This window comes from Giraffa tippelskirchi, chromosome 3, assembly GCF_054371585.1.
Source record: "Giraffa tippelskirchi isolate mGirTip1 chromosome 3, T2T-mGirTip1v1.2.pri, whole genome shotgun sequence".
NCBI lineage: Eukaryota > Metazoa > Chordata > Mammalia > Artiodactyla > Giraffidae > Giraffa > Giraffa tippelskirchi.
Window position 1 is genome coordinate 105,804,367 of NC_137277.1, and position 26,306 is coordinate 105,830,672.

General features: G+C 39.9%; 1 protein-coding gene across 50 annotated transcripts in view; it reads left to right on the plus strand.

Annotated features, from left to right (window-relative positions):
* NEB (nebulin) overlaps positions 1-26,306 on the plus strand; it is a 245,000-nt gene that overhangs the window by 10,822 nt on the left and 207,872 nt on the right. For all 50 annotated transcript variants that reach the window (XM_081578089.1, XM_081578080.1, XM_081578102.1 and 47 more), the window contains exons 8-24: positions 510-614; positions 1,489-1,593; positions 7,064-7,168; positions 10,781-10,885; positions 11,533-11,640; positions 14,382-14,498; positions 16,199-16,303; positions 16,395-16,502; positions 16,597-16,701; positions 17,139-17,237; positions 19,532-19,636; positions 20,283-20,390; positions 23,135-23,251; positions 24,949-25,053; positions 25,145-25,252; positions 25,347-25,451; positions 25,889-25,987. In XM_081578089.1, coding sequence (XP_081434215.1) covers positions 510-614; positions 1,489-1,593; positions 7,064-7,168; positions 10,781-10,885; positions 11,533-11,640; positions 14,382-14,498; positions 16,199-16,303; positions 16,395-16,502; positions 16,597-16,701; positions 17,139-17,237; positions 19,532-19,636; positions 20,283-20,390; positions 23,135-23,251; positions 24,949-25,053; positions 25,145-25,252; positions 25,347-25,451; positions 25,889-25,987 — 1,809 coding nt within the window. The remainder of the gene's footprint in view (positions 1-509; positions 615-1,488; positions 1,594-7,063; positions 7,169-10,780; positions 10,886-11,532; positions 11,641-14,381; positions 14,499-16,198; positions 16,304-16,394; positions 16,503-16,596; positions 16,702-17,138; positions 17,238-19,531; positions 19,637-20,282; positions 20,391-23,134; positions 23,252-24,948; positions 25,054-25,144; positions 25,253-25,346; positions 25,452-25,888; positions 25,988-26,306) is intronic.

Genomic DNA, 26,306 nt, shown 5'->3' on the forward strand with positions numbered 1-26,306 from the left:
ATTGAAGTGGACCATCAAAGCTATGGGGGTTGGAAAGCCCAGGACCTCAGCTCCAGCTACAGAATTCAGGTGTCTCCAGAGTCTGTTTTTTTTTTCTCTTTTTTAAGAAGTTGGGAGGTGAATTTTTAATGAGAAATCTCCAAACTTCAAATGTAAGCAACTAATTAAAAATATTTTTAAAATACCATCTAAATCAAACACATCTACCATCCAAATTTAGCCAATGACCGACAGGTTTCAACCTTTGAAAAGAATCTAATAGAGAATCAGAATCGTGATTCAGCTGACCAAATTAGACTTTTCAAGTGAAAGTTTACTAATGCAGGGAAAGTATCATGGGATGTCGACCTGGTCGACATTTCTGTAGTTGACGCTGGTGTCACTTCAGCACCTCAGTGGCCTTCACATGAGGACAACTTGAGTGTGGGCGACTCTTCTCCTTTGCGCTGTAAACCCTCATGCTTTTGGGGGAGACATCAAGCCACAGGTTCTCTGCTCTTTCTGTCCAGGTTTTATACAAGCAGAACTGGGAAGACACCAAGGATAAGTACCTGCTTCCTCCTGACGCCCCTGAACTTGTCCAGGCCGTCAAGAACACAGCCATGTTCAGTAAGGTAGGGGCCTCTGCTTTGTTGCTACTTCTGTCTTCTTGGATCCTCCCACCACATCACATAGAGGGGTACCCTGTCAACTCTGCCTAATCTAAAATATGGTTCCCCAGCCATTTTGTGAGTAGCCTTGAGGCATATGGGGCTGCAGGGATCAGGCTGGCTAAGAGGAATTGAGAAAAATGTTCCTGGGCCTAATGGAGGACAGGGTCTGAACAACTGGGGAAGAGTGCATGGGGAAAACAAAGATGTGCCTGAGAGGACTTGCTTGGCAGTCCTGTGGTTAAGACTTAGCCTTCCAATGCAGCGGTTGAGGGTTCGATCCCTGATTGGGGTGTTAAGATCCCTCATGTCTCATGGCCAAAAAACCATAAACATAAAACAGAAGCAATACTGTAATAAATTCAATAGAGACTTAAAAAAAAATTATCCACATTCCCCCCCCAAAAAAAAGATGCACCCGAAAACCAGTTCTGAGACCCACAAAGTGTAGAGCCTACATTCTATGTTGGACATGCCTGGCTGTCACTGTTATTAAAGGTTTAATTTTCTCACTTGTATTAAAGGTTTAAACACAGAAATTATGCTAAGTGCTTCCTGACTTCTTACACTTTCCTTAGTACTAGTTGCAGGAGGCAGGTAAAGTCAAAGATGAAACACAATGAGACACATCTGCTCTGCAGTAAATAAGATATGTCAGAATAAGCCGGGTAAGCTATTGACAAATATGACTTAGATGGAATAGAATCTGTGGACTCCACTTACCTTTGCTCTCCCTTTGCCCTGGGTTCTATATGTCATTGATGGATGAATTCAGAAGTATATATTTCAGGTCAGTGTGTTCTCACATTCTCATAACTTTCACTCTTCTCTGATTTAGAAACTATACACTGAAGACTGGGAAGCTGACAAAACTTTGTTTTATCCATATAATGATAGCCCGGAGCTGAGGAGGGTCGCCCAAGCCCAGAAAGCTCTCAGTGACGTAAGTGCAGTGCGGTGCGCACATTTGGTAGTGTAGAATCAGGTCACCTTGAATTAGGACACACTTCTTCCAGCCAGAAATTCACTGCAACTCTTTGTTTAAAAAGACTAAGTGTTATTGGGACTTCCTTGGTAGTCCAGTGGTTAAGACTTTGTCTTCCAATGCAAGGGGTACAGGTTCAATCTCTAGTCAGGGAGCTAAGATCCTGCATGCCTCATGGCCAACAAAAAAAAAAACCCAAAACATAAAACGGAATCAATATTGTAATGAATTCAAAAAAGACTTTTAAAAAATAGTCCACATCAAAAAAAATTTAAAAAAAAGGATTAAGCGCTACTATTGCAGAGGAATATATTTCAAATCATAATTTATGATGTTTAATTTAAACCAGATTTTATAATTTATATTAGATATTATTTAGTCTCATGCTCTCTTCTTACTGGTAAGGAACCTGAGTCTAAGGTTACATTAGTAGTCTGTGGCAGAGCTCAGATCAAAAGCCTTGTCTTGTGATCCCAAGACCAATGTTCTTTCCACTAGAACATGTGTCCTTCCATCACCTTGGCTGGAGTTAAGTTTCTCTGTGACAATAGAGTGGCATTTTAAAAAAACTTTTTGGGATTATAGCCGCTTCCTGAATGTATTGAGTGAACAATGTTATGAAGGATTTTGATTTGCTGTCCTAATTGTAAGTCTGAACTGTGGTAGTCCCCTTCTTCTGCACAGGAATCTGACTACATACTTTGCAAACATCTTAGTGGGGTTATTTCACAAAGGGCTCCTGCCATAGAGCATATGTAGGGGATACTTTAGAGTTAGTTTAAAAAAAAATCAGCAGCCCTACTGGCCAGAATTTTAGTATCCTAGACCTTGAAAACTTTATTAGAGGAACTTAAAAGGAGTAATAGAATCCTTAGTGTTGAAAGCAGCAGCAGAGACCCCAACTTTAGCCTTGTTTTGAGTAGCCCTTGTTTTGAGGTATTTATTTCTTGATCCCTTGATCTGCTAGAGGCCATATTTAAAATAAGACTGCTCTAATCTTCAGGGAAACTGTATTATAGAATGAGATGTTTATTCTCTTATATTCAATAGATACTGAACCTCTTACATTCAGTATGGACTTAAGTCACTTGGCATTTTGAGACTCATCAGGATTTACTTCCAGCGCATCTTAAGATCCATCTTTTCCTGATTATACCCATCTTGTCCAGTTACAAATATAAATATGAGCTATACATACTCATTTGAAGGTATCTCCAACTTTGGAGGTCTATTTTTTTAGTTCCTATCACTTGGTATCAACTAAATTTAACAGACATATTTCTATCCTAGTTTTCATATAACTGATGAAAATATAACGGATATAATCCTATCCTTCTATAGGGTAAGCTGGAAAATAAGCATAACAAAATATTAAAGCCATTAGTAAAAGTCATCAGTTTTAATGTGTGGGGACCTTCTGCTTCTCTTTTAAGATTAGCTTTTTGGCTTTGTATCTCATGAATAAACAATGTTGTTGTGTGACCTTTATCAAATTATCAATAATTTTTTAATTAGAAGACCATTATGCATGCATACCTGGCAGGATGAAAAAGTACAACAAGAAATTTTCATCCTTTCCCCTGAGAATTTAAAATCAGGCTGGTAAGATTGAAAGTGATATATACCGACAAGACAAAAGTTTAAAAAAAACCCCACAAACTCTACAGTGTGATATTTGCTAAGACAGGAATATGTGAATAATCAGAGAAAGCTGTGTGGAGGTGGTGATCCAGAGGGAATAAGTAAACAGTAAAGGCATTTTGTGGAGAGATAGTGCTGGACAAAGGGACATACATGATGTGAGTCTAGAGTTTTAGGAGACAGAGTGAATGCTTCTTGTGATAAACCATAATGGAAAAGAATGTATATATGTGCGTAACTGGATAACTTTGCTATACAGCAGAATTTGGCACAACACTGTAAATCAACTATACTTTGATTAAAATAATTTTAAAAAAGTAAAATGAAGACTCTGGGTGCTGAGTTAGGCAGGCACTTATAAGAAACAGGTAGCAGGACCTTGAAAATCAGACAAAACAACTTTGATATGATGTCTCTCATTGCCTACCATATCATAAGATTTTGGAGAGGAAAATAACATGATAAAAGTAGAATCTGGAGAAATTTTGATGGACCATATGGTGGACTGAGACTAGAAAACATCATAATTTATAGAATACTATTTTAGTAATAAAGACAAATCAGAAGGATGATGGAGACAAAGGATAGGAAGAAGGGAATCTGAAGGTAATAAGTGTTTTAAAGTGTTAATGACATTTAGATATTGGAGACAAAGGTGCGAAAGGAAATATCCATGAGTTTGTGACAAAGTCCTGGTAGTCTAGGTGAACAGGGGTACAGGTGGTAAAAATGCATTAGTGAAAAGAGAAATAGAGTTGATATAATGGAAGAAACATTCAGATCAAGGCATTTGCACAGGGGTGAGATCAGTACAAGAGATTAATATTTGAGAGTCAAATAATTTTTAAAATGTGACAGCTGCAGACATGAGAATGTATGAGGGACGGTAGATGGCCAAGGGCAGAGTTCTGGAGGACACCTACTCTTAAAACACCTGGGTAGGGGCTAGGAGAAGACAGAACCAATGACCAAAGAAGTTGAAGGGGAACCTGGAAATGCTATGTCATGTAAACCTAGGGAGAGGTTTCCAAGAAGGCATTTAATCACCAGATGTCTCCTCTTACCCATAAAAGGGAGAGATGAAGGGTCACCTCCATGCCACTCTAGTGCTATGGACTTTGAACAATCAGAGTTGACCACATTTTTTTGATACATCTCAATAGAAGACATAATAAAGAGGGACATATAATAATGAAGTAGAGTCTTCCTTTTCTTGCCTCAGAAAGATTTGGCAGTTGAGATATGGCTTTTATTTTTGTGGTAGACCAAGTATTAGATTACCAGCATGCCTATTAATACTGTTGTCAGCACCACAGACATCTACAATTATTAGGCACAGAGCCCCAAGCAAGCTGTTGTCCACCGAACATGCCACTGGCTAAGTGTGTGAATTTTGAGCTAAGGGTTTGGTTTCAGAGACTCCCTCTCCTTGTGTCCCTCCTAACCCAACTTACCATGTTTTTCTAATTACCTAAGTAGAGACAAAATACTTTGCAAAAACCGACAGTCTTTAAGTTGATCCAGAGTACTAAATTCTAACTAGACAGAATTCTGAGCAAAGGTTCTTGAGAAACTAGGACTTCTAGATCTGAATTCTCAGAAAACTCTTGACAGGATGTCATACTTAATAAGCATTCCTCCTAGTAGAATGTTGCTTTCTCCTTAAGAGCTTAGCCAGTCACAGAAAATACAGGTTGCCCTATGTCTAAAGTAAGTCTTCCCTTATTTAAAAGAAAGTAAGCCATGGAATTATTAATAATACAAATACATTTTAAAATCTGTCTTTTGTGTCCCAATTGATTTAATTTGTGAAAGCATTTGTTATAGGTACTAGGTAGATATTATTAGAATAAGATATAGTTAGATTATGGCTCAATGAGTAAAGAATTCGCCTGCAGTGCAGGAGACACGGGTTTGATCCCTGGGCCATGAAGGACCCCTGGAGAAGGAAATGGCAACCCACTCCAGTATTCTTGCCTAAAAAATCCCATGGACAGAGGAGCCTGGCAGGCTACAGCCCATGGGGTCTCAAAGAGTTGGACACAACTTAGTGACTAAACATATACACAGACTTGGTTAAAGTATGAAGAAGATGATTGTGACTTTGGAACTATACGACCTCTTTATAAAAAAAAGATACAGCCGCATGGAAGGAGAAATTACTTGTAGAAGTCTCATGGCTGAGTAGTAGAAGAATTGGGAGGAGAATTCTCCTCTTCAAACCTCCCCCAATGGCCTCAGTGCGTAAAATGCACACTCAGAAGTCAATTATTGAACCCTTGCTTCAGTCAGGTAGTAGACAGGGAACAGGGTTTCCAAATGAGAGGTTGTGTTTTCTGCCATGCCAGAGCTCACCATCCAAGGAGGGACAGACATGTAAACAACCAGATACAGTGTCATCTGATTTTTTTTTTTTAAAGGAGGTAAGGGTAGTGGAGTGAGATCCCAGGAGAAGGTCATCAAGACAAGAAAGACTCAAGAGGGGAAATTGTGCCTGTCTTAGGATGTGGAGAATGAGTAGCAGTTGGCAGGCAGATAGGGAGAGGGTGGAGTTGGGGCTTCTAGGGAAAGGGAACAGCATGTCTGAGGTTCAGTGAAAGGACTTCGTGTGTCTGGGGACCTGTGAATCGTTCTTATTGTTTGAGGTAGGGGTCAAGACTGGTGGGAAAAGGAGGAGTCAGTAGTGAAGAAAAAAAAGAGCAGGAGCCAAAGGGATGCATAATGAATAGACGTGGTGAGAGAACTGTTGAAGCTGTAACAAAAAAAGGGGTAACTGATAGAGGGAAAATTTAGGGCTACCAAAGGGAGCAGCACCCTGAGTGCAGGACTTGAGCTCTTCCAGGGGTGCTCCCTCCAAACCATGCAGCCGGTGAAAGAAGCAGGGATAAGGAAAGACAGAGAAGTGTACAGCCTGTCTTTATGAAACAGGAAGCTGAGAGGAGTATGGAGCTGGTTGGAGGTTGTTGGGGTTTCAGATGAGCCCTGGAAGTAGAGACTGACTAGAAGCACAAAATGGGATGTTCAAGCTTCAATAAAGGCAAAGTGGCAATTGGATACTGTAAATTAGAGTTCTGGACACAGAGCGCCAAGCACGTTGCTGTTCACAGGACACACCATGGGGCAGATACATAAGTTTCAAGCTAATGGTTTGGGTTCAAGAGGCTGTCTCTCCCACCTTTGCACCTTCTTCTAGTGTCCTTTTTAACCCTGCTTATCTGGAGGATGGCATGGAAACCCACTCTAGTATTCTTGCCTGGAGAATCCCCATGGACAGAGGAGCCTGGCAGGCTGTAGTTCATGGGGTCGCAATGAGTTGGACATGACTGAGCAACTAAGCAGCAGCAGCATGGTGTTATCCTGACAGAATCCATAGAGTTGTGTGATTTTCCTCAGCAGCACTCAGTATCCTGGATATTAAGAACAGTCGAGGTGTGTGGTTGACTTAATCCAGAGTGTGGAGAGTTTGTGAGCAGGTGTGATGTAAAGACAGGAGAATGGGAATTGAGGATGCTGGTTAAGAGAATAATATTAGTTGTAAATTATGATGTGGAGATGAATGGAAGGGGATGGATCTAAGGCCAATAGTCTTAGAGAAGGAAGACTCAAAGAAATTGAAATCACTAGTAAAGCTGAGAGTAAGGGCCTCTAACATCCAAAAGGATAAATTATGGTACACTCAAATGTAAGACTTCAAATAAAGGGGAAAACATAATCTTTTTTTTTTTAATACCAGTAAATGGAATGTGGGAAATAGATTCATGAGCATTCCTGTCTTTTATTTTGTCAGATTGCCTACAAAAAAGGTCTTGCTGAACAGCAAACTCAATTCACATCTCTGCCAGATCCTCCAGATATAGAATTTGCCAAGAAAGTAACCAATCAAGTGAGCAAGGTAAGTAAATAGGGCTGAGACACTGTCTCCCTTAAAAACTTCTACTGAATAATCCAACCATCAGAGAAAGTAATTAAGATAAACCTAAAAACGCAACACAAACAGTAGGGAGTATTTTTGCCTATGACCCTGAAAACTCTACAACACATCCATTAACACCATGGAACCATGTTAATAAATACTTGGTCAGCTGGATGACTCAGTGATTGATAGATGGGAAAGTGTGTTTTGAGAACACAACCCACATCCTGATGTCCTTTGACATTCTGACTTATGAGAAGGATACTAACAGAGTAACCAAGTAACCGCCGATTTCCACAAAGAATCTGATTGTTTTAATTCAGCACAGACCCTGTATAGTTTTATGCTCAGAATCAGACTTGGAGAAAATAAGAATGTACGAGTGGTCTCTCAGAGGCAGCTTGGTTAGACATCCCTGAGCAGTGTACCTCATAATTTCCTAGGCCTGGTAGACAGCTTAGTCTGTCTATATTTAGTCTGGTAAACTAGCTCTGAGGAATGCAGCCCTGACAGGGAATGCAGAGAGACAGATGTTCAACTGATGAATAGATCCATGCTAAATTCCTATTTTAATTTGGCCCAAATCAGGCCACTTTCTCTTGGAATACTACTGCGTTTAAATGCTTTCCTTTGCCCTTTGTGGAGTTGACTGTTAGTTTGGTCTTCTTGAGTTTTGATGGGACCTCAAGATTTCTATCTTGTTTGGGTATTTAGGGGGAAGGTACGTCTTCAGTAAAGGAGAAGGAAGAAAATTATGGATGATGAGGTCTATTCAGTAATAATTTTTAGTATCTGATATTGTAGATTACCTACTGGTGTGAACAAGAACTATTTGGGGTAAAAGGTCTAGTAAGTACAGTAAATTTTCATTGATAGGAATACCATAAGCCCAAAATGCCCAGGCAGGGCTAAGCAGAAATTAACCAGAGCGAACTGTTGACAAACAGTTGGCCTCTTGAAAGTGTTGATATTGTAAATAAGATTGGAGAGAAGAACAATTTAATTCTTTTTTGGAAGAAAAATAAAAAATTGCTTTCAAGTATTCATTTAGAAAGAAAAATCTATTTTAAATTTTTATTAAAAACATATTTTAAAACAAATCTTACTAATGCAGCATTCTTCAACCTCATTTGAGTATACAGAGTGAGTACTTAAAAATTATTTTAAAAAATCTATTTTGAACTCCTCTATACCCAGTCTCTCCATGATTGTAGGCTTGCCAGTTAGTCTAGAGCTGCACTGTTAACAGAGTAGCTACCAGTCACATGTGCCTATTGAGTACTTCAAATGTGATGGTGTGAATTGAGTCTATATGGATAAAATACACACTGGATCTTGGACACTTGTTGTGACAAAAAGAATGTAAAATGTTTCACTAATTATTTTATATTGATTATTGTGAACTGACAGGATTTGGCGTCTCTTGTATAAAGTAAAATAATATATTTTTGTTAAACTTTTGATTTTGTATTGGAGTATGGCCAGTTAACAATGTTATGACAATTTCAGGTGGACAGCAAAGGGACTCAGCCATACATATACACGTTTCCGTTCTCCCCCAAACTCCCTTCCCTTCAGGCTGCCACATAACATTAAACAGAGTTCCATGTGCTGTAAAGTAGATCCTTGCTGGTCATTAAAATTAATTCCCCACCTGTTCCTTTTTAACACTTTAAGGTATGGCTACTAGAAAATTTACCATGGTGGCTTGCATTATATGCCTATTGGATTGCAACGTTCGGTTGGATGCAGAGACATTATTGAGTACTTTGAAAGTATTGCTAGGGCTGGGTTGCTTTGTAGAATAACAGTATTAACCAAGGGAAGGAGGGCTGTGGATGAAGGTCGTCAGATTATCCACCATGGTGATAATTATTCACCCCAGTCTTACCTGGATTTCCAAGTTCTTAACGGTTGCTGTGCATCCAAAATAATAGTCCCATTGGGAAGAAAACTGTGATGGGTAGCAGTCAGTCTAACAACAAGCCATCCAATAAGAGAGGGAAAGGAGTGACTTAGATGTTGCTGCCTTTCTCTTGAAGTCTTCACCACTCTCAAGCTGCTTTGACCCATGTTTCAGTACCATCATTTGCCTTCTCTCCAAAAAGATAAAATCTCCTTTATCTACTCTCATTCATGCTTTATTCTCATAGCATTTCCTTGTCAACTTAGATTTTCCAGATCCATCCCTTTGTCTTATAGCCTCCAGTTCATATGTTAACATAATGAACACATATCTGTGATGGTTATATTGCTGTTCCATTCTGTTTACCAGCCTTTCTTATCATACCTTTCAGAACCAATTCTCTCACCTATGTCTTTGCCCAGAGTCATCAAGTGCATACCAGCACCTCCTCTTGGCTTGGTGCATTCTGTAGAGATGTGTAGGCAGGCAGGGCTGTTTGTGTCCACCATGCACACTACTGCAGGTGGAGTTCTATGAGCAACACTGAGCTTCTTGAAGTCCTGGAGCTTCTCTGCTTCCTTATAGACTCACAATAAGAAAGATACAAGATTTCAGGTTGGAATTTCCAGCTGACACTAGGTCTGCAATTGAAAGGAGAAACTGGGATCTAGAATGTTAACCTTTGAGAAGAAAGGATAATAGGACATTAGAGAGAGGGGTAGATTTCCTTTAACTCAAATTCACTGGCTCTGCATCTCTCTCACCCTTGGTACTTGTTCTTTAAAGGCATACCAGAAAACCACTTTCTTCTTTTGAAGAGTTTGAAGAATATGGTGGGGGTATGCAAGCACCTTAAGACCCACTGGTTATGTCTGTTGACACATTCTATCGTCCAAGGTGGGGAAATTGCTCTAACCCATCTCTGACTCATGTCCCAATCTTGGGGTTGGCTGGATTAATTCCATTTCAAGAACAGTCAAGCCACAGTAGTCAAAAAATCATGGACTAGGTTCAATTTCGTGTAGTCAAACAAATATTTGTGAGGTAACTTCTGCATGCTGCATTTTGTGTTAGATTTTGAGGATACAAAAATGAAGAACATATACTTCTCTCATCACGGAGCTCACAGTATAGGATTCAGGTAGTGTGGTGTTCAGGAGATAATATGGGGTAGCAGTTTCATTTTTTATTGCTTGTCCATTCTCATGAAATTTTTGATAAGTCTAAACCAGAAAGTCTTATTCATTGGCCTACAAGCCAAATTTTGTTGTAGTGTTGCTGTCTGGATAACTAGAAGTTTCAGTAAAGCTCAGAAATTATGGCTAAGTTCATCTGGCATGAAAATCTGGGGTTGAGTGCTTTTATTATATCAATAACAATGAATTACAGAAGGAAGATGCTTCTGACTCTGTCTTCCCTCAAACACCAGGGACCATCTGTGAGTCCTCTGTGAACTAAGTCCTTAAACTCAGCAAAGGGGAGATTGATACCTCTATGCCCTGCATCCAACTTTTTTGTAGGATAAGTAACACTATACTAGAAGATTTGAAGACATCTATTAAGCACCCAGGAAGGGCCTGGTCAAGATATTTTTGAAAGCTGACCACTGCCACTTAATTTGCTGCCTTATTTGTCAATCTCCAGATTTTGCTTGTCTTATCTTCTGTATTTTTTTTCCATCCTAGCAAAAATACAAGGAAGACTATGAAAATAAAGTCAAAGGCAAATGGAGTGAGACACCTTGCTTTGAAATTGCAACTGCCAGAATGAACTCTCGTAACATCAGCACAGTAAGTAGGAAGGGATGTCCATCCAAGCCAGATGTCCTTGGGTTGAGAGGTTGATTCTTTCCTGTTTGACGTCCAGCCACTTGCTGCTCCTGAAATGGTACCGGAACGTTTCAATTCAGACAGCTCTTCCTGGGGGCAAACCTGTGTAGGGTCCCTATTTAGAAAGAAATTCCACCATCTTTCCTTCCTTTTCCAAAGCATTGCTTTGATTTGATTCCATTATTCTTGCCTCATATTTCATTGGAACAGTATGGTTTCATGGTGAGTACAGATGAAAGAGGCCTGTTTTGATTTGTTCTGTCTGGGCACTCGACCGGTACATTTATGAAACTGATTAGTCTCTTCCCAGATCCCCTCCCTGGAAAACGTAGACAACCTCTTTTTCTTTTTCTTAAGTTCTCTGCCTCTGGCCTTTGAGAGCTCCTTCTTTGAGGTTGTCTTTCCAACCTATTATAACTGCTCCAAGTTCCTGTTAAGCTGCTAGTGGCTTTTGTGATAGCATCATATTCTATAACTGTAATCTGACCCGCAGAAGCTAAGAGGACCATGGCTTTGGGTAATGTCTCCAAGTGGCCTCTGTCTTCCCATATAAGACTTTTGCGTAGTTGTTGCCACAGCAGTTCTCCAGCATGTTTCATGTCTTACAGAAAAAATACCAGGAAGACTTTGAGAATATGAAAGACCAGATCTACTTCATGCAGACCGAAACCCCAGAGTACAAAGTGAATAAACAAGCTGGGGTGGCAGCTAGCAAGGTATGGGGACATTCTCTGATTGATCTTGATATAGTCTCAGTGTGGGGGAATTTCTTACAACTCTTGCTTTTGTATATAATGGGGGGAAAAGGTTCTCATGGGAACAATAAGAAAATATTTGGGGATTATAATAGGGCTACCAATTATTTTTTAAAAATTGCCATGTAGGAGAATTCACAATACTCAGCTACCATCTTCAGCATTTCATAAACTAAAGGACCTTTTGATACCCAGAAGTAGAAAGGACAAAAGAACTTCTCAAGAAAAGGTAACTGGCAGCATTCTGGGAACACAGACACTCTCACACTTGCAACTACCATTGTTTTTCTATTTCCTTATTAACTAGTGAAAATCTAGTCACAGACAAAACACATGAATCCGTGGATTTACTCATATAGTCTGTAGAGTGATTTTGGTAACTAGTGTACTCCTAGGCATTCTAAAGGGGGCTTCCCTGGTGGCTCACGGGACAAGAATCTGCCTGCAATGAAGAAGATATGGGTTCGATCCCTGGGTCAGGAAGTTCCCCTAGAGGAGGAAATGGCAACCCACTCCAGTATTGTTGCCTGGGAAATCCATGGACAGAGGAACCTGGTGGGCTACAGGGGGGTCCCATGGGGTTGCAAAAGTGTTGGACACACCTTAGCAACCAAACGGCAACAGGTGTTCTAAAGCACTAGAAAGAGCAATAGCTTCAAAGCCAATCAGATTTGATTATAAGCCTGGCGTTGGCTCTGCAGGAGGAGTGAAAGTAGGAAGATCATGTCACTTAGGAGACTATTTCAGGATCCAGGTGCAAGGCAGTGATGTTTTGGACCAAGAGAATAGCCTGAAAAGTGATGAGAAGTATTTCAAAATTAGAGCTGACGTGATTTGCTGGAGTTGAATATGGGATATGAGAGAAAAGTTTTGGTCTAAGCAACTAGATGGATAGGGTTTTCCTTTGTCAAGATAGGGAAGATGGTGGAAGGAATAAGTAATTTCTTATTGGAGGGGAAACATGAGCTCAACTTCAGACATGTAAATTTTGAGATGCCTTTGAGAGAGGTAAATGTCAAGTAGGCAGTTGATTATATGAGTCTGCTATTGCAGGGGTAGATATCTGGAAAGTTTGTATAAACTTGGGCATCAGTAGCGTATGAATCATATTTAATTCCATAAGACTGGAGGCCATCAAAAGGAGCGAGTGTAGAGAGAAAACTCTAAGGAGTGGATTCTGGAGTGCTTCCTTGTGAAGACATCAGTGAGATGGGGTAGAAGCAAAGTTAGGTAAGAGTGATGTCTTGGGAACTTGATGAAAGTGGAAGGGAGTGAGTAATTGTGTCGAATGTTTCTGAAGTGGGTTTATCAAAGAATGGTGTCTGGTGAGCTTAATAAGAGCAATATGGTTGAGTGTTTAGAAAGGGTTTGTTAGTGAAAAGAGAGAAATAGAAGAATATGAGTGTACTTGACTCCTGAGAAGATAAGAAGAGAAAGGGGTAGTAGCTGATGGATAAGTAGGTGAAGAGGGAATTTTTTGAGGTAAGAGACAAAAATGCCATGTTTCTAGGCTGATAGAAGAAAATTCAAGTGTATATGGAAAATGAGCTCATGTTGAGGAGGGGAGAGAGAGTGGCTGGAGCATTTTCCTAGAGTGAACGAGAGGGGTAGGGACCTGGTACATAAGAGCAGGGGATGACTTTCCCTGAAATAGGAGAGGAAGCTGTGAATCCCAGATGCAGGTGGGGGGATAGTAGGTCTGTGGAATTTCCTTTCTAGTTGTTTCCATTGGTCATGGAAGTAGATAATTCTATAAGAGATTGCCTACATCCTCCACTTCTGAAGAACATCCTCTGTGAGTCCCCCACCTGGGCTGTAGGGGTGGTACATCTGTGTTTCAGTTGTGCATCTCCCGCCTTTGGAGACCGAGCCGATTGTTTTCTGAGGTTCTTAAATATTGGCAGATTACCTAGGATTTCCTGAACATGTCTGTATTCTAAAAGTACTTTGCTTGCAGAAATAAATGGCACTGGGGCTCATGATCAAGGTTAGGATCATTTTCTTTTTTTTTCTTCTTCCCTTTGGACATGCTTCTGAGGGGGGCTTCTGTGGCCTTACTTAAAGCTTCTGTTGGAGCTGGAATTAAAGGTGAAAAGTAGGGAGGGCAGAGGAAAAGATGAGGTTGTCACCATTTATCTAGCCCCTACTCCTTCCTCCTCCCGTGTGTACATTAAATACGCATGTGCTCACACACATAGTCACAGATGAGGCATAAATGGTTAGATTGATGATGCCTTTAGCTTTTTCTTTAAACATGTGTTGGCAGATAGGCAGCTGGAGGTTAAGAGCTGAATAAGGGTTCTGGAGCAGCAGGTATCTAGGACATGATACACTGTCATTATGATGATGTATATCTTTCCTCTATTTCTGTGTATCTCTCTCTCCTTCCCTCCCTCCCTCCCTCTCTGAGGGTAGGGACCATGTGTTACTGTTTCTTGAAACTGTCCTAGAGCCAGGCGCATAATCAATGCCCTATGGATACTTTTGAATGAATAAATGATGGGAAGAAAAGATATCCTGAAAATGTATGCAGTTTGTCCACTGCTCTTATGAGTCACTATGAATATTTTGTTTACAAAATGTCAAGCTGCCAGTTTTCTGAAGAGTAAATTGATTCGTGGAGCTATGTCATAATATGTGTAAAAGAGAATGAGAACAAAAGTAACATACAGTTACTTTATCACTTTATTTCACTCCCACAGGTAAAATACAAAGAAGACTATGAAAAGAATAAAGGAAAAGCAGATTATAATGTACTTCCTGCTTCAGAAAACCCACTGCTCAGGCAGCTGAGGGCGGCAGGAGATGCCCTGAGTGATGTAAGTATATTCTTGTCAAAAGTGTTCTTTTTAACCTGAGCTGCAAGAGGGATGAAATTTCTCTCCTCCTATAATGACTAAATGCAAATAGAATTTTGCATATACGTGCAGGTTATGGGGTAGCAGTTTCCCTGGAGCTGTCTGACAACAGGAAGGCATTAGTGTCTCTGAGTATGATATGTGTCAATTTGGGGAGCCTGTGGACTAGTTCAGTGGGCAGGGAAATCCTCGTTCCCTTGAAACTCCGGGAGCCTGTGCCTTTGTGTGGGCAAAGAGTGCATTGTAGGAGTTTTGTTGTGATTCTGATGGAGGCAGAAGGAGACTTTGAGAGGGAAGGACTAGGAGCTGGAGCCACTTAGTGCCCTACCCTTGTGTTCTTCAAGCCTGCTGCTGGAGAGAAGAAGGGAAATGTCCTATATTTCACAACTTCTCTCCCTAACCTCCACCAGTTTCTACTTAGGTCTTGACCCCAGAAACCATCATTTGCAGAGAGCAAAACTGAAAAGATGTCTCCCTAAGACTTCACAGGAATTTCTAATAGTGGAATATTAAGAGCTTGTCTAATCCACCATCTTTCAAATACACTAGATAAGTGAGAACTGGCCTGGCATTAGAAGACTCACAGCTCAAGGCCACTTTGATTATGTAAATAAAGAGACTGAACATACTGTCAGTTGAGTTTTTCCCTTTCGATTAGGTAGTTTTAAGTTTCCGAGTATTTGAGATTATGTGTGGATTAGTTATCTTTGTCCCTTGAGTTAAATTAGCACCATAGATATGTGTACATGTGACCGAGGAGGTGGGGTGAGTGATGTGGCAGGTGAGAGGATAGAAATGAATCTGTTCAAATAGCTCTACTGGGAAATCAGTGCAAAGCACTGTTTCCTGAATGAAGATCATCTTTATTGAACATAAAAACGCAAGTTCAAATCCATTTTGTTGAAAAAGACAACAATATAAAAATATTAAAAATGAACAGCACCAGTATGTGTGTGTGTGACTGAGTCCCTTTACTGTCCACTTGAAATTATCACAACATTGTTAATCGGCTATAGTCCTAGATAAAATAAAAAGTTAAAATGAGCATGAAAAATGACAATGATCTGCTTTATCAGTTGGGCACTGTAAAATCCAGTAATGGTTAGAGCTGAAGATAAGTCTAGCAGAGGAGAAGGGTTGGTAGACTGTTTGTATATTCCTTATTTTTAAGATATACAGCCTGTTCATATAACAGGGAATTTCTCCTTGGTAGAAGGAGGAAGAGTGTGTATTTCTCTGTGTGCTAGGCTTTTTCCATGAAAGTTTGTTTTTAAAAAAATGAAAAATTTGCTGTCGCTCAGAATGTTCCTGTTTCTCAGGGCGTCATTAGTGAGGAAAGAGTATGTCAGTTGGCAGGTAGAAAAGGCGGTAAGTCAGAAATACTCCAGCACCTCTGCAACTAAGGGTTTGGTCTTACGCAATATATTGGGTTCTTAATTTTTGGAGAATATTAAAAATTTAGGCTTTATAATAATTGCTAATAGAAAAGGTTTAAATCATTCACAACACCCCAATGTGTCATTGTTAGTTTTAAGACAGTTGACAGGTAATATCTTTTTTTTCTTCCTCCTTTGTTTAGTGTTGGAAAATACAAGTGCAATAATAATCAGTGTGGGAGTGATAGGAACCTACTTTAACTGATTTTTTCTTTCCTTTAACAGAAATTATACAAGGAAAACTATGAAAAGACGAAGGCAAAGAGCATAAATTACTGTGAGACCCCCAAATTTAAGCTTGATACAGTTCTGCACAACTTCAGTAGTGATGTAAGACACCCCCCCACACACTTATTCCCTCCGTGAAAGTGAAGACCCATCATTTTGCCAATAAACAAATGATATATGTTTTGTCTTTCAGGCTAAATATAAAGATTCCTACTTAAAGAATATTTTGGGACATTATGTAGGCAGCTACGAGGATCCGTATCATACACACTGCATGCAAGTCTCAGCTCAGAACAGTGACGTAAGTTCTAAGGCAGTTTGACTTTCCAAATAGCACATTTTCAGGGCATGAGTACAGTGGTTGCATCCTTATGTCTGATTTCTTTTTCTTGTAGAAAAACTACAAGGCAGAATATGAAGAGGACAGAGGCAAAGGCTTCTTCCCCCAGACCATAACTCAAGAATATGAAGCGATCAAAAAACTAGATCAATGTAAAGATGTAAGTCTGTGGTATACACTATGAACATTACCAACCTCCACAGTATCTAGTGGTCAAGATATTTTTACAATTTTGACACTTCTGCCAACAAATGTAAGCAGGAGACTGTAAGAAACACCATTTATTTTTTATTTAATTAAATTAAATATTTAATACTTAATAGATATTTTCCCTGTGGTCACCCATACGACTCAAGTGTTTATTCTAGCTCATTTTCCCAAAGAAAAGTAATTAGGAATTTGAAGACATCAAACAGTTTCCTATATAGATGTAAGAGCATCCTCCCAAAAAACTAGAGTCTAATTAGAAAAAAATGTGTTTTATTTCCTACAAGTTACTTTTCTTTGGGGGGAGTGGGATATGCCAGCTTGGCCTATAGGCCAGCTCAGACTTTGACAAGTGATACTACACTAAACCTGATTTCTTTTCTCCCACAGCACACCTACAAAGTCCACCCAGATAAGACAAAATTCACTCAAGTTACTGACTCTCCTGTTCTGGTGCAAGCCCAAGTCAATTCCAAGCAGCTGAGTGATGTAAGTTCTCTTAAATATCCAAGAAATCCAGTTTTGAGGGATGATATATCATAGCTCTGTACTTGAAATTCATCTATAAAAAAGGGTTTTTATCCTTGTCACATTTATTTTAAAAAGACTACGTAAGTTTTAACGAGCTTAACTTGTATACATTTGTAATCACCTAAAATACTTAGTTACCTTGCCTGTTCTTGGGTGGATAACAATTATATATATGTACTCAGCCATACATATACACGTTTTCATTCTCCCCCAAACTCCCCTCCCTTCAGGCTGCCACATAACATTAAACAGAGTTCCATGTGCTATAAAGTAGATGCTTGCTGGTCATTAAAATTAATTTCCCACCTGTTCCTTTTTAACACTTTAAGGTATGGCTACTAGAAAATTTACCATGGTGGCTTGCATTATATGCCTATTGGATTGCAACGTTCGGTTGGATGCAGAGACATTATTGAGTACTTTGAAAGTATTGCTAGGGCTGGGTTGCTTTGTAGAATAACAGTATTAGCCAAGGAAAGAAGGGCTGTGGATGAAGGTCATCAGATTATTGACCATGGTGATAATTATTCACCCCAGTCTTACCTGGATTTCCAAGTTCTTAACGGTTGCTGTGCATCCAAAATAATAGTCCCATTGGGAAGAAAACTGTGATGGGTAGCAGTTGATCTAACAACAAGCCATCCAATAAGAGAGGGAAAGGGGTGACTTAGATGTTGCTGCCTTTCTCTTGAAGTCTTCACCACTCTCAAGTTGCTTTGACCCATGTTTCAGTACCATCATTTGCCTTCTCTCCAAAAAGATAAAATCTCCTTTATCTACGCTCTTTCATGCTTTAATCTCATAGCATTTCCTTGTCAAATTAGATTTTCCAGATCCATCCCTTTGTCTTCTAGCCTCCAGTTCATATGTTAACATAATGAACACATATCTGGGATGGTTATATTGCTGTTCCATTCTGTTTACCAGCCTTTCTTATCATATCTTTCAGAACCAATTCTCTCACCTATGTCTTTGTCCAGAGTCATCAAGTGCATACCAGCACCTCCTCTTGGCTTGGTGCATTCTGTAGAGATGTGTAGGCAGGCAGGGCTGTTTGTGTCCACCATGCACACTACCACTACTGCAGGTGGAGTTCTGTGAGCAACACTGAGCTTCTTGAAGTCCTGGAGCTTCTCTGCTTCCTTATAGACTCACAATAAGAAAGATACAAGATTTCAGGTTGGAATTTCCAGCTGACACTAGGTCTGCAATTGAAAGGAGAAACTGGGATCTAGAATGTTAACCTTTGAGAAGAAAGGATAATAGGGCATTAGAGAGAGGGGTAGATTTCCTTTAACTCAAATTCACTGGCTCTGCATCTCTCTCACCCTTGGTACTTGTTCTTTAAAGGCATTCCAGAAAACCACTTTCTTCTTTTGAAGAGTTTGAAGAATATGGTGGGGGTATGCAAGCACCTTAAGACCCACTGGTTATGTCTGTTGACACATTCTATCGTCCAAGGTGGGGAAATTGCTCTAACCCATCTCTGACTTGTGTCCCAATCTTGGGGTTGGCTGGATTAATTCCATTTCAAGAACAGTCAAGCCACAGTAGTCAAAAAATTATGGACTAGATTCAATTTAGTGTAGTCAAACAAATATTTGTGAGGTAACTTCTGCATGCTGCATTTTGTGTTAGATTTTGAGGATACAAAAATGAAGAACATATACTTCCTCTCATCACGGAGCTCACAGTATAGGATTCAGGTAGTGTGGTGTTCAGGAGATAATATGGGGTAGCAGTTTCATTTTTTTATTGCTTGTCCGTTCTCATTAAATTTTTGTTAAGTCTAAACCAGAAAGTCTTATTCATTGGCCTACAAGCCAAATTTTGTTGTAGTGTTGCTGTCTGGATAACTAGAAGTTTCAGTAAAGCTCAGAAATTAATGGCTAAGTTCATCTGGCATGAAAATCTGGGGTTGAGTGCTTTTATTATATCAATAACAATGAATTACAGAAGGAAGATGCTTCTGACTCTGTCTTCCCTCAAACACCAGGGACCATCTGTGAGTCCTCTGTGAACTAAGTCCTTAAACTCAGCAAAGGGGAGATTGATACCTCTATGCCCTGCATCCAACTTTTTTGTAGGATAAGTAACACTATACTAGAAGATTTGAAGACATCTATTAAGCACCCAGGAAGGGCCTGGTCAAGATATTTTTGAAAGCTGACCACTGCCACTTAATTTGCTGCCTTATTTGTCAATCTCCAGATTTTGCTTGTCTTATCTTCTGTATTTTTTTTCCATCCTAGCAAAAATACAAGGAAGACTATGAAAATAAAGTCAAAGGCAAATGGAGTGAGACACCTTGCTTTGAAATTGCAACTGCCAGAATGAACTCTCGTAACATCAGCACAGTAAGTAGGAAGGGATGTCCATCCAAGCCAGATGTCCTTGGGTTGAGAGGTTGATTCTTTCCTGTTTGACGTCCAGCCACTTGCTGCTCCTGAAATGGTACCGGAACGTTTCAATTCAGACGGCTCTTCCTGGGGGCAAACCTGTGTAGGGTCCCTATTTAGAAAGAAATTCCACCATCTTTCCTTCCTTTTCCAAAGCATTGCTTTGATTTGATTCCATTATTCTTGCCTCATATTTCATTGGAACAGTATGGTTTCATGGTGAGTACAGATGAAAGAGGCCTGTTTTGATTTGTTCTGTCTGGGCACTCGACCGGTACATTTATGAAACTGATTAGTCTCTTCCCAGATCCCCTCCCTGGAAAACGTAGACAACCTCTTTTTCTTTTTCTTAAGTTCTCTGCCTCTGGCCTTTGAGAGCTCCTTCTTTGAGGTTGTCTTTCCAACCTATTATAACTGCTCCAAGTTCCTGTTAAGCTGCTAGTGGCTTTTGTGATAGCATCATATTCTATAACTGTAATCTGACCCGCAGAAGCTAAGAGGACCATGGATTTGGGTAATGTCTCCAAGTGGCCTCTGTCTTCCATATAAGACTTTTGCGTAGTTGTTGCCACAGCAGTTCTCCAGCATGTTTCATGTCTTACAGAAAAAATACCAGGAAGACTTTGAGAATATGAAAGACCAGATCTACTTCATGCAGACCGAAACCCCAGAGTACAAAGTGAATAAACAAGCTGGGGTGGCAGCTAGCAAGGTATGGGGACATTCTCTGATTGATCTTGATATAGTCTCAGTGTGGGGGAATTTCTTACAACTCTTGCTTTTGTATATAATGGGGGGAAAAGGTTCTCATGGGAACAATAAGAAAATATTTGGGGATTATAATAGGGCTACCAATTATTTTTTAAAAATTGCCATGTAGGAGAATTCACAATACTCAGCTACCATCTTCAGCATTTCATAAACTAAAGGACCTTTTGATACCCAGAAGTAGAAAGGACAAAAGAACTTCTCAAGAAAAGGTAACTGGCAGCATTCTGGGAACACAGACACTCTCACACTTGCAACTACCATTATTTTTCTATTTCCTTATTAACTAGTGAAAATCTAGTCACAGACAAAACACATGAATCCGTGGATTTACTCATATAGTCTATAGAGTGATTTTGGTAACTAGTGTACTCCTAGGCATTCTAAAGGGGGCTTCCCTGGTGGCTCACGGGACAAGAATCTGACTGCAATGAAGAAGATGTGGGTTCGATCCCTGGGTCAGGAAGTTCCCTTAGAGGAGGAAATGGCAACCCACTCCAGTATTGTTGCCTGGGAAATCCATGGACAGAGGAACCTGGTGGGCTACAGGGGGGTCCCATGGGGTTGCAAAAGTGTTGGACACACCTTAGCAACCAAACGGCAACAGGTGTTCTAAAGCACTAGAAAGAGCAATAGCTTCAAAGCCAATCAGATTTGATTATAAGCCTGGCGTTGGCTCTGCAGGAGGAGTGAAAGTAGGAAGATCATGTCACTTAGGAGACTATTTCAGGATCCAGGTGCAAGGCAGTGATGTTTTGGACCAAGAGAATAGCCTGAAAAGTGATGAGAAGTATTTCAAAATTAGAGCTGACGTGATTTGCTGGAGTTGAATATGGGATATGAGAGAAAAGTTTTGGTCTAAGCAACTAGATGGATAGGGTTTTCCTTTGTCAAGATAGGGAAGATGGTGGAAGGAATAGGTAATTTCTTATTGGAGGGGAAACATGAGCTCAACTTCAGACATGTAAATTTTGAGATGCCTTTGAGAGAGGTAAATGTCAAGTAGGCAGTTGATTATATGAGTCTGCCATTGCAGGGGTAGATATCTGGAAAGTTTGTATAAACTTGGGCATCAGTAGCGTATGAATCATATTTAATGCCGTAAGACCGGAGGCTATCAAGGGAGCAAGGATAGAGAGAAAACTCTAAGGAGTGGATTCTGGAGTGCTTCCTTGTGAAGACATCAGTGAGATGGGGTAGAAGCAAAGTTAGGTAAGAGTGATGTCTTGGGAACTTGATGAAAGTGGAAGGGAGTGAGTAATTGTGTCGAATGTTTCTGAAGTGGGTTTATCAAAGAATGGTGTCTGGTGAGCTTAATAAGAGCAATATGGTTGAGTGTTTAGAAAGGGTTTGTTAGTGAAAAGAGAGAAATAGAAGAATATGAGTGTACTTGACTCCTGAGAAGATAAAAGAAAGGGATTGTAGCTGATGGATAAGTAGGTGAAGAGGGAATTTTTTGAGGTAAGAGACAAAAATGCCATGTTTCTAGGCTGATAGAAGAAAATTCTTCAAGTGTAGATGGAAAATGAGCTCATGTTGAGGAGGGGAGGGAGAGTGGCTGGAGCATTGTCCTAGAGTGAAAGAGAGGGGCAGGGACCTGGTGCTTAAGAGCAGGGGATGACTTTCCCTGAAATAGGAGAGGAAGCTGTGAATCCCAGATGCAGGTGGGGGGATAGTAGGTCTGTGGAATTTCCTTTCTAGTTGTTTCCATTGGTCATGGAAGTAGATAATTCTATAAGAGATTGCCTACATCCTCCACTTCTGAAGAACATCCTCTGTGAGTCCCCCACCTGGGCTGTAGGGGTGGTACATCTGTGTTTCAGTTGTGCATCTCCCGCCTTTGGAGACCGAGCCGATTGTTTTCTGAGGTTCATAAATATTGGCAGATTACCTAGGATTTCCTGAACATGTCTGTATTCTAAAAGTACTTTGCTTGCAGAAATAAATGGCACTGGGGCTTGTGGTCAAAGTTAGGATCAGTTTCTTTTTTTTTCTTCTTCCCTTTGGACATGCTTCTGAGAGGGGCTTCTGTGCCCTTAGTTAAAGCGTCTGTTGGAGCTGGAATTAAAGGTGAAAAGTAGGGAGGGCAGAGGAAAAGATGAGGTTGTCACCATTTATCTAGCCCCTACTCCTTCCTCCTCCCGTGTGTACATTAAATACGCATGTGCTCACACACATAGTCACAGATGAGGCATAAAAGGCTAGATTGATGATGCTTCTAGCTTTTTCTTTAAACATGTGTTGGTAGATAGGCAGCTGGAGGATAAGAGCTGGATTAGGGTTCTGGAGCAGCAGGTATCCAGGACATGATACACTGTCATTATGATGATGTATATCTTTCCTCTATTTCTGTGTATCTCTCTCTCCTTCCCTCCCTCCCTCCCTCCCTCTCTGGGGGTAGGGACCATGTGTTACTGTTTCTTGAAACTGTCCTAGAGCTAGGTGCATAATCAGTGCCCTATGGATACTTTTGAATGAATAAATGATGGGAAGAAAAGATATCCTGAAAATGTATGCATTTTCTCCACTGCTCTTATGAGTCACTATGAATATTTTGTTTACAAAATGTCAAGCTGCCAGTTTTCTGAAGAGAAAATTGATTCATGGAGCTATGTCATAATACGTGTAAAAGAGAACGAGAACAAAAGTAACATACAGTTACTTTATCACTTTATTTCACTCCCACAGGTAAAATACAAAGAAGACTATGAAAAGAATAAAGGAAAAGCAGATTATAATGTACTTCCTGCTTCTGAAAACCCACTGCTCAGGCAGCTGAGGGCGGCAGGAGATGCCCTGAGTGATGTAAGTGTATTCTTGTCAAAAGTGTTTTTTTTTAACCTGAGCTGCAAGAGGGATGAAATTTCTCTCCTCCTATAATGACTAAATGCAAATAGAACTTTACAAATACTTGAAGGTTATGGGGTAGCAGTTTCCCTGGAGCTGTCTAACAACAGGAAGGCATTAGTGTCTCTGAGTATGATATGTGTCAATTTGGGGAGCCTGTGGACTAGTTCAGTGGGCAGGGAAATCCTCGTTCCCTTGAAACTCCGGGAGCCTGTGCCTTTGTGTGGGCAAAGAGTGCATTGTAGGAGTTTTGTTGTGATTCTGATGGAGGCAGAAGGAGACTTTGAGAGGGAAGGACTAGGAGCTGGAGCCACTTAGTGCCCTACCCTTGTGTTCTTCAAGCCTGCTGCTGGAGAGAAGAAGGGAAATGTCCTATATTTCACAACTTCTCTCCCTAACCTCCACCAGTTTCTACTTAGGTCTTGACCCCAGAAACCATCATTTGCAGAGAGCAAAACTGAAAAGATGGCTCCCTAAGACTTCACCGGAATTTCTAATAGTGGAATACTAAGAGCTTGTCTAATCCACCATCTTTCAAATACACTAGATAAGTGAGAACTGGCCTGGCATTAGAAGACTCACAGCTCAAGGCCACTTTGATTATGTATATAAAGAGACTGAACATACTGTCAGTTGAGTTTTTCCCTTTCGATTAGGTAGTGTTAAGTTTCCAAGTATTTGAGATTATGTGTGGATTAGTTATCTTTGTCCCTTGAGTTAAATTAGCACCATAGATATGTGTACATGTGACCGAGGAGGTGGGGTGAGTGATGTGGCAGGTGAGAGGATAGAAATGAATCTGTTCAAATAGCTCTACTGGGAAATCAGTGCAAAGCACTGTTTCCTGAATGAAGGTCATCTTTATTGAACATAAAACCCAAGTTCAAATCCATTTTGTTGAAAAAGACAACAATATAAAAATATTAAAAATGAACAGCACCAGTATGTCTATGTATGACTGAGTCCCTTTACTGTCCACTTGAAATTATCACAACATTGTTAATCGGCTATAGTCCTAGATAAAATAAAAAGTTAAAATGAGCATGAAAAATGACAATGATCTGCTTTATCAGTTGGGCACTGTAAAATCCAGTAATGGTTAGAGCTGAAGATAAGTCTAGCAGAGGAGAAGGGTTGGTAGACTGTTTGTATATACCTTATTTTTAAGATATACAGTCTGTTCATATAACAAGGTATTTTTCCTTGGTAGAAGGAGGAAGAGTGTGTATTTCCCTGTGTGCTAGGCTTTTTCCATGAAGGTTTGTTTTTAAAAAAATGAAACATTTACTGTCACTCAGAATGTTCCTGTTTCTCAGGGCGTCGTTAGGAAAGAGTATGTCAGTTGGCAGGTAGAAAAGGCGGTAAGTCAGAAATACTCCAGCACCTCTGCAACTAAGGGTTTGGTCTTACGCAATATATTGGGTTCTTAATTTTTGGAGAATATTAAAAATTTAGGCTTTATAATAATTGCTGATCGAAAAGGTTTAAATCATTCACAACACCCCAATGTGTGATTGTTAGTTTTAAGACAATTGACAGGTAATATCTTTTTTTTCTTCTTCCTTTGTTTAGTGTTGGAAAATACAAGTGCAATAATAATCAGTGTAGGAGTGATAGGAACCTACTTTAACTGATTTTTTCTTTCCTTTAAACAGAAATTATACAAGGAAAGCTATGAAAAGACGAAGGCAAAGAGCATAAATTACTGTGAGACCCCCAAATTTAAGCTTGATACAGTTCTGCACAACTTCAGTAGTGATGTAAGACACCCCCCCACACACTTATTCCCTCCGTGAAAGTGAAGACCCATCATTTTGCCAATAAACAAATGATATATGTTTTGTCTTTCAGGCTAAATATAAAGATTCCTACTTAAAGAATATTTTGGGACATTATGTAGGCAGCTACGAGGATCCGTATCATACACACTGCATGCAAGTCTCAGCTCAGAACAGTGACGTAAGTTCTAAGGCAGTTTGACTCTCCAAATAGCACATTTTCAGGGCATGAGTACAGTGGTTGCATCCTTATGTCTGATTTCTTTTTCTTGTAGAAAAACTACAAGGCAGAATATGAAGAGGACAGAGGCAAAGGCTTCTTCCCCCAGACCATAACTCAAGAATATGAAGCGATCAAAAAACTAGATCAATGTAAAGATGTAAGTCTGTGGTATACACTATGAACATTACCAACCTCCACAGTATCTAGTGGTCAAGATATTTTTACAATTTTGACACTTCTGCCAACAAATGTAAGCAGGAGACTGTAAGAAACACCATTTATTTTTTATTTAATTAAATTAAATATTTAATACTTAATAGATATTTTCCCTGTGGTCACCCATACGACTCAAGTGTTTATTCTAGCTCATTTTCCCAAAGAAAAGTAATCAGGAATTTGAAGACATCAAACAGTTTCCTATATAGATGTAAGAGCATCCTCCCAAAAAACTAGAGTCTAATTAGAAAAAAATGTGTTTTATTTCCTACAAGTTACTTTTCTTTGGGGGGAGTGGGATATGCCAGCTTGGCCTATAGGCCAGCTCAGACTTTGACAAGTGATACTACACTAAACCTGATTTCTTTTCTCCCACAGCACACCTACAAAGTCCACCCAGATAAGACAAAATTCACTCAAGTTACTGACTCTCCTGTTCTGGTGCAAGCCCAAGTCAATTCCAAGCAGCTGAGTGATGTAAGTTCTCTTAAATATCCAAGAAATCCAGTTTTGAGGGATGATATATCATAGCTCTGTACTTGAAATTCATCTATAAAAAAGGGTTTTTATCCTTGTCACATTTATTTTAAAAAGACTACGTAAGTTTTAACGAGCTTAACTTGTATACATTTGTAATCACCTAAAATACTTAGTTAATTACCTTGCCTGTTCTTGGGTGGATAACAATTATATGTATGGACTCAGCCACACATATACACGTTTCCGTTCCCCCCCAAACTCCCCTCCCTTCAGGCTGCCACATAACATTAAACAGAGTTCCATGTGCTGTAAAGTA